Source organism: Microplitis mediator, chromosome 2 (assembly GCF_029852145.1).
Source record: "Microplitis mediator isolate UGA2020A chromosome 2, iyMicMedi2.1, whole genome shotgun sequence".
NCBI lineage: Eukaryota > Metazoa > Arthropoda > Insecta > Hymenoptera > Braconidae > Microplitis > Microplitis mediator.
Window position 1 is genome coordinate 10,416,742 of NC_079970.1, and position 9,213 is coordinate 10,425,954.

Sequence of the window (9,213 nt, forward strand, 5' to 3'; positions counted from 1 at the left end):
TTTAAATATTTAAATTTTGGGCTGAAATTTTCAGCATAGTCATGATTTTACAAATGTAAACTATTGCTGCCACGAGACAAAAAAAAAATTTTAAAGAAAAATCCGAATTTCGATCATTTTTGATATTTTCAAAATTCGGGAGCGACCTCTTAAAAATTGTTTATCGAGCTGATTTGTGGAGAGGCTTCTTAAAACATCGTAAACCCACAAATTTTCATGCGAGATGGAAAAAAAAAAATAGTCGGTTTTTTTGCGCCACCCTAATATATATATATATATATATATATATATATATATATGGGTCATTCCACCAAATAAAATTATTTTTACGGGGCGACCCTTGTCGATTTGGTTCAAACTTTGTGGAGTCGTTCTATATATTAAAAAAAAAATTCTCTGAAAATTTGAGCCTTTTATTTGCAGCTGTTTCAAAGTTATGATTTTTTGGATTTTTTAAAAATTATTGTTTTCAACTTTTTCATTAATTTTTTTGAAGGAAAATTTTTTTTTTTTAAAATGAGCACATAACAGTTTTTCGTAGGAAAAATTCTCAGCTTTCCAATAAGAATATCCATTTTTTATTTTATGTTACAGAAGACCTTTTAAAATTCGATTAAAGACGAAAAAACGATTTTTATGACTGTGCGGCGCTTGATACATCTAATTTGATATTTTTTTCTGAAAGCTGAGACTTTTTCCCAAAAAATATGTGATTTTCACGATGTGCATATTTTTTGTTTGAACAAAATTAAATAAAATATAAACTCTCTATCATTAAAAAAAGTTAATTCTTATTTGTTTTGAGGATGTTGATACATTTTTAACACATATATATCTTAAGTTATCAAGAAGAGGTGAGATAGTGCACTGCTTGTGTTTCTTTCACCGTTTTTGACTCCAAGTATCGTACGTCTAAAACATTTATTTTCTATAAAAAGTCATCATTCCCTGATTAAACAAAACGATTCGAAACGATTTGTAATGTTAAATGCCCATAAAAAGGGTGATTCAAAAGTATTCAAAAGCATTAAAAAGTATTTAAAATTTTTTTTCCAATCGTTTTGAGTCGTTTCTTTTAATAAGGGTTGATTATAACAGTGAAATCAACGCTGGTAGAATTTTGAATATCCGGATGTATAAATTTTGTGGTGTGAGGATATGTTTTCAGGTATGTATCTGCAGTAAAGCTCTAAAAACAAAAATTATAAAACTATTTTTCATGATACCAGCATCAATGGTTCAAGTCTAGGAATCAGTAATTTGAACTTTGATTCTTGAGTTTTGTTCAATAGTGATTTCAAACTATTGATGTCATCTGCGTTAATGACAGTTCTGACTTTGTAATCAAGTTTTATAAAAATTTGTGTACATAATAAATAGTATTTATGGTTTCTGTTTAGTTATAAATTGCAAATCATAAGTTAGGCGTACACTAATGGTTGATCACGCCATTGGTCTTAATATAACTTGATTCTAACTAGCTGCTGACACTGATAATAATTTTCAATGCAGGTAATCATGAAAAAAATAGTGTGTAACACTAAATGAAACACGACTTCAGATTGCAATTACTGTCAGCTTTTGCCTACGGCTCGGGCAGCCTACTTTACTTTCGTCTGACATCGTTTTGTTTCATCTCTTGCCACACAATGAACTATTACAGTTTGTTAAAACTATAAAATTAATGACTTGCATTTAAATAATTATTGATTTTGTTCAAACAAAAAATATGCACATCGTGAAAATTACATATTTTGTGGGAAAAAATCTCAGCTTTCAGAAAAAAATATCAAATTAGATGTATCAAGCGCCGCACAGTCATAAAAATCGTTTTTTCGTCTTTAATCGAATTTTAAAAGGTCTTCTGTAACATAAAATAAAAAATGGATATTCTTATTGGAAAGCTGAGAATTTTTCCTACGAAAAACTGTTATGTGCTCATTTTAAAAAAAAAAAATTTTCCTTCAAAAAAATTAATGAAAAAGTTGAAAACAATAATTTTTAAAAAATCCAAAAAATCATAACTTTGAAACAGCTGCAAATAAAAGGCTCAAATTTTCAGAGAATTTTTTTTTTAATATATAGAACGACTCCACAAAGTTTGAACCAAATCGACGAGGGTCGCCCCGTAAAAATAATTTTATTTGGTGGAATGACCCATATATATATATATAATATATATTGGGGTGATCCAAAAAATAACAAATATTTTTTTTTTCTCGCAAACAAGTTCAAAAGTTTCATTTCGATAAAAAAAGACGCCTGTGAAAATTAGAGCTCTTAACATTAACATTAAGAGGTTCCTCATCGCACTTTTCTATTTTCCATAAGAATAACATGGAAAAAATTTTTTTTACGTCTTCTGATTTTTATAAGTAGCTAACGATGCGTCATAGGAATAATTGGCAGGCATATTTTTGTAGAGAGTTGAATGCTCTACAAAAAAAGATTCTTATCATTTTTTGAGAAATCTATTTGTTCAAAAGTTATTCGAGGTTGAAGGCGAATTCATATTAAATTTTAAGATTTTCTCACTTTTCCGGCGAAACCATCAGACCTATTACAAAATATCACAAGACCTTTTTCGTAGACAATTTTATTCCCTAAAAGTTATTTCCAATAAAGCTTTTTGGAATTCCGCATTGTTTTCTAGTTATTTTTATTTTAATGTCATGCTCATAAAAAAATAGTCTTCTGATCGATTTTAAGAGCTTGACATTAAAATAAAAATAACTAGAAAACGATGCGGAATTCAAAAAAACTTTATTGGAAATAACTTCTAGGGAATAAAATCGTCTAAAAAAAAGGTCTTTTGATATTTTGTAATAAGTCTGATAGTTTCGCCGGAAAAGTAAGAAAATCTCAAAATTTAATATGAATTCGACTTCAACCTCAAATAACTTTTGAACAAATAGATTCCTTAAAAAATGATAAGAATCTTTTTTTGTAGAGCATTCAATTCCCTACAAAAATATGCTTGCCAATTATTCCTATGGCGCATCGTTAGCTACTTATAATAATCAGAAGACGTAAAAAAAATTTTTTCCATGTTATTCTTATGGAAAATAGAAAAGTGCGAAGAGGAACCTCTTAATGTTAATATTAAGAGCTCTAATTTTCACAGGCGTCTTTTTTTATCGAAATGAAACTTTTGAACCTGTTTGCGAGAAAAAAAAAAATTTGTTATTTTTTGGATCACCCTAATATATATATGAAACACAATTAAGTTATCAAAGATATTGACCTTAATTTAAAATTTTAATTATGTGATATCAAAGATATTTGATTTACAAATATTCCAAATTTTAGAGCTCCCGAGCGCTTTAGTTTTAGCAACCAATCTGCCAAAAAGCGTGAAATTTTTGTGGCATAAATTTTTATGAATCTATTGATTTGTAAATTTGTATATAATAACATATACATGATAATAATTGTTTATGTTGTTTTTAGCAGACAAAATTATCTGAACCATATGTTTGAACGAAAAGTATTTTAAAATACCTGTTCAAGTATTGATGGACTATATATAACAGCACGTGAATCATCAAAATAATTGGTATTTAAAAAAAAAAAACAATATAATCATCAAAAATCTTGTCATGATATGCAAAGATGTTAGTAAATAAAAAATTTAAGATAGTAGAAAATAAAATGTGGGCTGAAAGAAAACCAAACAGTAGAAAAAAAAATATTTAGTTATGAAAATTAGTAAATTATTTTGTACCATTAATCGTTATCGATTAATTTTATAACTGACATTCAAATTTTTTTTTTTAAATTTAGATTGTTGACAGCTCAAATGCTGTCAAAATACATTAAGATTTTGAAAATTAATTTGCAATACTTCTCGCATAAATACTAAGCTCAGAAGCCTTTATCTGCCCAGAACAAAATAAACAATTAATATCATGTGCTTCATTACATACAAATTGATCAACTTGAATTCGTGGTGCGAAAATTCTTTGATTTTTAACATTTTTTTTCCAGCGCTCCCGGGTCCTCAACAAACATTTAAAAAAGTATTAAGGCTGGGCCGCACCTAACGAAATCTCGAATTTAATAATTCTAATTATTTATTAAGTAGTTATCATAGCAGCAATTTTCTTAGATTCCGACTTAAGACAGAAGACGAACTTCCTCGGAAGATTTTCATCATCCGAGTCCCATAAATATTCAAAAAGAAATTAGAATTCTTAAATTCGAGATTTCGTTAGGTACGGCCGAGCCTCAAACAGTTAAGAACAGAGATAATTAAAATCGATGTGCGATTTATTCTTCTGAGAATCACGTAAGTTTCTGAAACTGGTTTTTATCCTATTTTGATTCAAATCAAGTTAATTTTGATCTAAACTTTTTTCTTAATCAATACAAAACTAAAGTCGTTTCATACTAGTTTTTAATACGAGTGTGAATGTAGCAGACATCAGACAAATTTAAAATTATAAATAAATAAGGTAAATAATTAAAAAAATAATATTGATAAAAAATGCACTTATTAATTTCAAAATTTTTTAAATGCGCATTTTTCTAAATTTTATTTTATTAATTATTTATTCGATTTATTAATAATTTGAAATTTGTCTGATGTCTGCTACATTCACACTCATGATTTTAATAAATATTTACTTGGATATTGGAAATATTAAATTTTTACCTCTCTTGTGAATAATTTTTGTATTAAATGCCTTTTTTTTTTTAAAGTATGAATTCGAGGTTTTCGACCAACTACTATGAATTTAGACTGATGATCAGCTAATACATCTGAAGAATCATCATCTGAAAACTCACAGGTGATATCAGAAAGATTTGGCATAATTAATTGATATAAAAAAAATATTATTGTAATTTTTCTCCACTATACTGAACAGATCATCTGTAAAACATCAAAAAATTAATAACTACTGAACGTAGTACCACAGGTACTGAAAGCATTTTCTTTAGATTACAGTCAGACTACTGAGAGCGTGCTCTTTTACAAATAGTGAGGGTGCAGGGATCGTGATTTTTTTTCTCCTTTCTGGACTGACAGCCGTCAGTGCTATAAGCCAGTATCTGCTATAAAATAGTAATCGACTTGATTATAAAAGCGTAAATTTGATGATTAATAAAGCACTGTAATTTACTTATTCAAATCCTGCACTTCAAGGTTAGGTTTAAATATCTGTGTACATCTCTACACATGTGTTACAGTGTAACAACTTTTTCTGATACTCACACTCTCAATATAATTGCTTAGCAAGTTCTGCAGTGAAACATTTACGGCTAACTTACCGACAAGTTTCTGGCAAGCCTCGGCTGGATAATACTTGCGTGCAAGTTGATGCAAATCTACTGCCGTCATCTGAATGTAATTTGACAGAAAAACTTGCCGTCAATTTGAAGGGAAACTTTCAATCAACTTAACGTCATTGTCTAACAGTAACACTTGTAGTCAAATTGAATTCAAGTTACAGACAATTTACTGTCAACTTGAAGGAAACTGCTTGCTCTCCAACACTCCTTTAAATTGGCTTTAAATTACGGCAGTAGCTTGAAGTTAACTTCTGGTTAAGGTTGTTATGTCCTCAGTGGCCTCAGGTGCCTCTACCTGTTAATTAATTAGTGAACTTGAGATCCATAAATAGGCGCGCATTTAAATTTCATTTGAAATTATGTATTAATATCTTACAACACTTATTGCGTCTTATCAATATTTAGTCAATAATTTAAATAATAAATCGTCGTGGCACATACTTATTAAATTATATATTTTTATTATAAGAAACTTTAAATAAATAGATAAATAAATCTTTATTTTGTATTCAGAGAAATATAAATACAGTTTGAGTGGTCTTGGAACGTTTCCTGTCACCCGATACTTAAAACCTAAACAAAACACACGCATAAAAATCATGAATAGGCCCTTGTTCTATAGTTAACAGTAAATATGGTTATAAACAAATGCATACTCTATAAACAAATAAGAAAAAGATATATTTGATAAATAAATGTTACTTATAAATGAAAACCATATCACAAGAACTCAATTATTATTGTTAATATATATACATATTAAATAAAGAGTGACTCGTATAATAAATAAATTAATAGAAATATAGAAATATAACATTAGAATAACTATAATGATGTTTCACGATAAATGATAATGTCAATCGTATCAATTAATTAAATATAGAATAATTATAAAAGAATACACCTCTGATAGTCTAGAATATTTAACTGAAAGATTATATCCAAATACAGGAAAATAGAATATAAACAATATAAGTAATAAGTAAAGTCATAGAATGGGTAAAGTAAAGAACGTAAATATGTAAGTTTATGTCTCGAATTAGTATTAGTAAAAAGTATAAGTATATTTGGTAAAGAACATGGATATATAAGAATATATATATATATATGTGTATATTGTATGAGCATGAGTGTGAACATGAGAGTAGTGGGGAGAAGTTGGAGAGTGGAGGTCAGAGATCTCTCTGCCGTCTGAAGTAACTTCACTTCTCTCCGAGAACTATTGACAAGCACAACTGTTATTACTGATAAAAAATAAATCTTATCTATACTTTATAATAAAAACTCAGTCTTCAGATAAAAGATATTTCTTCAATTACATCTATCCTTATCCATAACTTCATAATTTCATTAAATAATAATCATCATCATAGTCAACAATAAATTTATCACTGTTTTCAAATTCAAAATTGGTCCCGCGTGACAACGAACTGCCCACTGTCCAGGAGGTGGCGTCAGCTCCGATCCTAGTAACCTCCCAGGACATCCCAAGTGGCCAGCTCAGCTTTTTGTTGGCTTTTAGTTATCTATTCCAAGTCAACTTTTTGCTATTTCTAAATGTTATCAAAATGGTAACAAAAAGTACTTTTGAAAAAGATAACTTTTAAAAGTTGTCTTAAAGTTAACATAAAAATGTTAACAAAATATAATATGAAAATGTTAGCAAAATGTTACCATAAAATGTAGTTATAAATGGTGACTTTTTAGAGATAAATAAAAGTTACCAATTTAATGTTGATAATTTATCATCGCTAAAATGTTACATATATGTTGACTTTTTAGTATTATTCAAAAGATAGCATTTTATTGTTAACATTTTACTAACAATTTTGGGTTAACATTTTGCTAATATTATAGTATTTCATTTTGTTATCAATTTGTTGACATTTAGATGTTTTCAACCACAAAAAAGGCGGTAAACGCTGTACAAGCCGCCATTTCGGATATATATATATATATATAAACGCTCGAGTGTGATGTGAACAACATAACCTAATATTATTTTGTCTTTTAATTACTGTGAAATAATTTATAATATAATTTATAGCTATTGATTAACAATACTCAACGGTTCATAAAAGGTAAAATTTTATATATAAGTATGGAAAATTTTCGACAGCGGATACGAAAACCGCTTGATTTGCTTGGACCACGACAACTAAAACGACGTACGCAACAAATACTTGCACTGGAATATTTGTTATCTAACTTAAATAATAATAATAATAATAACACTAACATTAATATTTACAACAATAACAATAACGACAACGACCATGACGACGATAACAGTAGCCGCGATTCAGACGTTTCAGATGATCCTAGCCGTTTTTCAGGAGCTGTCGATCAAGCTAATGATGAGCCTTTGCCATTGATTGATGGGCTTAACTTTTTTGATCAACCAGTAACCCGATCAGAGTATTAGTTACTTAATTTCCATGTGAACAATCAAGTTGCTAGTGGTGATAATGATTCGATTCTTACTGAGTTCATAAAAGAGTGGCATGTTAAACATAAAATCACACGTGAAGCGACTGACGAACTTTTACGCAAACTTCAATCATAGTCTCAAGAACAATGTTTCTATGCAAAATGAATTTGTAAGTACTAATTAGCTGTTGATATTTCATAATTTTTGAATAACTATCATAAAAATATTACAGAAAGACATGATACGGAAAGCTGGTGGTCGCAATGTACAAAAAGCCACTCGTTTTGCATTGGAATCATTCATTTCTGATGAGTTGGCAAAACAAGTGACATGGTCCGGATTACACAGTGAGATTAAAATCTCAGCATGTTTCTTCGTAGAAATTATTAGTGGTAATAGAGCGATAAATAATATTGTAAGATTAACTATCCTGCTTAAAAAATCCGATAGATTCTCATAGCTGTAAGTATAAGGCCCTATACTTAACTATAGCACTTCTCATAGAACAAATTTATTCTTATAAAATCTCTCTAGGAATTCATGAGAATCTATTGGATTCTATGAGATTTTTTAAGCAAGGTATCTACTCTTCAAGTTCTAGCAATAACTTGCTTTTTGAAGCCTTTGATTGATCTTTCTACTGTCAAAGTAAAATAATTTACAACCAAACAAGCTATAAATAAATGCTGTATTTAAATTATTATGTTCATTAATTTTTCTTCGTTTTTTTTCTTTTTTAGAAATTTTATTAAGCACTTTGAACGTTACAAAACCTGATGTTGAACATCAAATGAAAGCCTGGTTTCAACGCGGTAGTGACCGAGCCAATAAGAATACCGATCCTACAAATGGTTCTGTCAAAAAGCAAAAAGTTGCCAAATAATTTGTAGTTACGATCTTTATATTTACAAGTTGTTTTCAAAAAACTTTTTTTTAATAGTATAAAGAGTTTTCTGTTCTCTAAGCCTAAATTAATGATCTCAAAACATAAAAGTAAGCTTATCAGATAAAAATAAAACTATAAGTTAGTGTCACCAGTGCGCTAGTCACAACAACTAGTCTTGATATTAAGCTCACAATTATTATTACTATTATTGTTATTAATATAAAACCTATGAATGTTGTAAAGAAATTGTTAATAAATTTAAGCATTCCAATTATAAAAAATTGTATATTTGTCACAATAAACTGCGAGTGATTACAATTTACAAATAAATATAAACACAATTCTAAAAATATTCTATCATGAAATGAAATATTTATTTTTTCTTGTTTAATATATGTATATAAACAAGAAAAAATAAATATTTCATTTCATGATAGAATATTTTTAGAATTTATGTTTGTTTATTTGTAAATTTTCAAATTTCCCGCGGTTTATACTACCCCTAACCTCTAATGATCCTTAAAATTGTTAACATTAAATCAACTAAAATAAGACTGATTTGTTAAATTAAAGTCAACTTTTTTCCATCAACTTGTTACCAATA

At 28.3% G+C, this 9,213-nt stretch overlaps 2 protein-coding genes across 10 annotated transcripts in view; one reads left to right on the top strand and one right to left on the bottom strand.

Annotated features, from left to right (window-relative positions):
* The window catches only part of LOC130678429 (uncharacterized), a 68,173-nt gene extending 62,905 nt beyond the window's left edge, over positions 1-5,268 (bottom strand). For 2 of the 6 annotated variants that reach the window (XM_057485617.1, XM_057485615.1), the window contains exons 1-3: positions 5,124-5,268; positions 4,947-5,055; positions 4,655-4,873 (exon numbers count right to left, since the gene is read on the bottom strand). In XM_057485617.1, the coding sequence (XP_057341600.1) occupies positions 4,655-4,813 (159 nt within the window). In that variant the 5' untranslated portion in view covers positions 4,814-4,873; positions 4,947-5,055; positions 5,124-5,268. The other 4 variants (XM_057485611.1, XM_057485613.1, XM_057485614.1 and 1 more) reach the window with 4 other exon arrangements.
* A 1,808-nt stretch (positions 5,269-7,076) lies between these two features.
* On the top strand, positions 7,077-8,890 carry LOC130678440 (uncharacterized). 4 transcript variants are annotated; one of them, XM_057485638.1, is made up of 4 exons: positions 7,077-7,373; positions 7,599-7,892; positions 7,956-8,115; positions 8,464-8,890. In XM_057485638.1, the coding sequence occupies exons 2-4, from the start codon at positions 7,797-7,799 to the stop codon at positions 8,604-8,606; spliced, it is 399 nt and encodes a 132-aa protein (XP_057341621.1). In that variant the 5' UTR covers positions 7,077-7,373; positions 7,599-7,796; the 3' UTR covers positions 8,607-8,890. The 4 variants fall into 4 exon arrangements, with proteins under 4 accessions (XP_057341621.1, XP_057341622.1, XP_057341620.1 ...); XM_057485639.1 differs by having other exon boundaries at positions 7,618-7,892; XM_057485637.1 differs by having other exon boundaries at positions 7,629-7,892.
* Positions 8,891-9,213: the final 323 nt, after the last annotated feature.

Bases quoted from the DNA above. Each gene is read 5' to 3' on its own strand.
- LOC130678440 (XM_057485636.1), top strand. From the start codon at position 7,797: ATGTTAAACATAAAATCACACGTGAAGCGACTGACGAACTTTTACGCA. The intron at 7,893-7,955 runs GTAAGTACTAAT...AAAATATTACAG, and splicing joins TTTCTATGCAAAATGAATTT to AAAGACATGATACGGAAAGC. The intron at 8,116-8,463 runs GTAATAGAGCGA...TTTCTTTTTTAG, and splicing joins CTTCGTAGAAATTATTAGTG to AAATTTTATTAAGCACTTTG.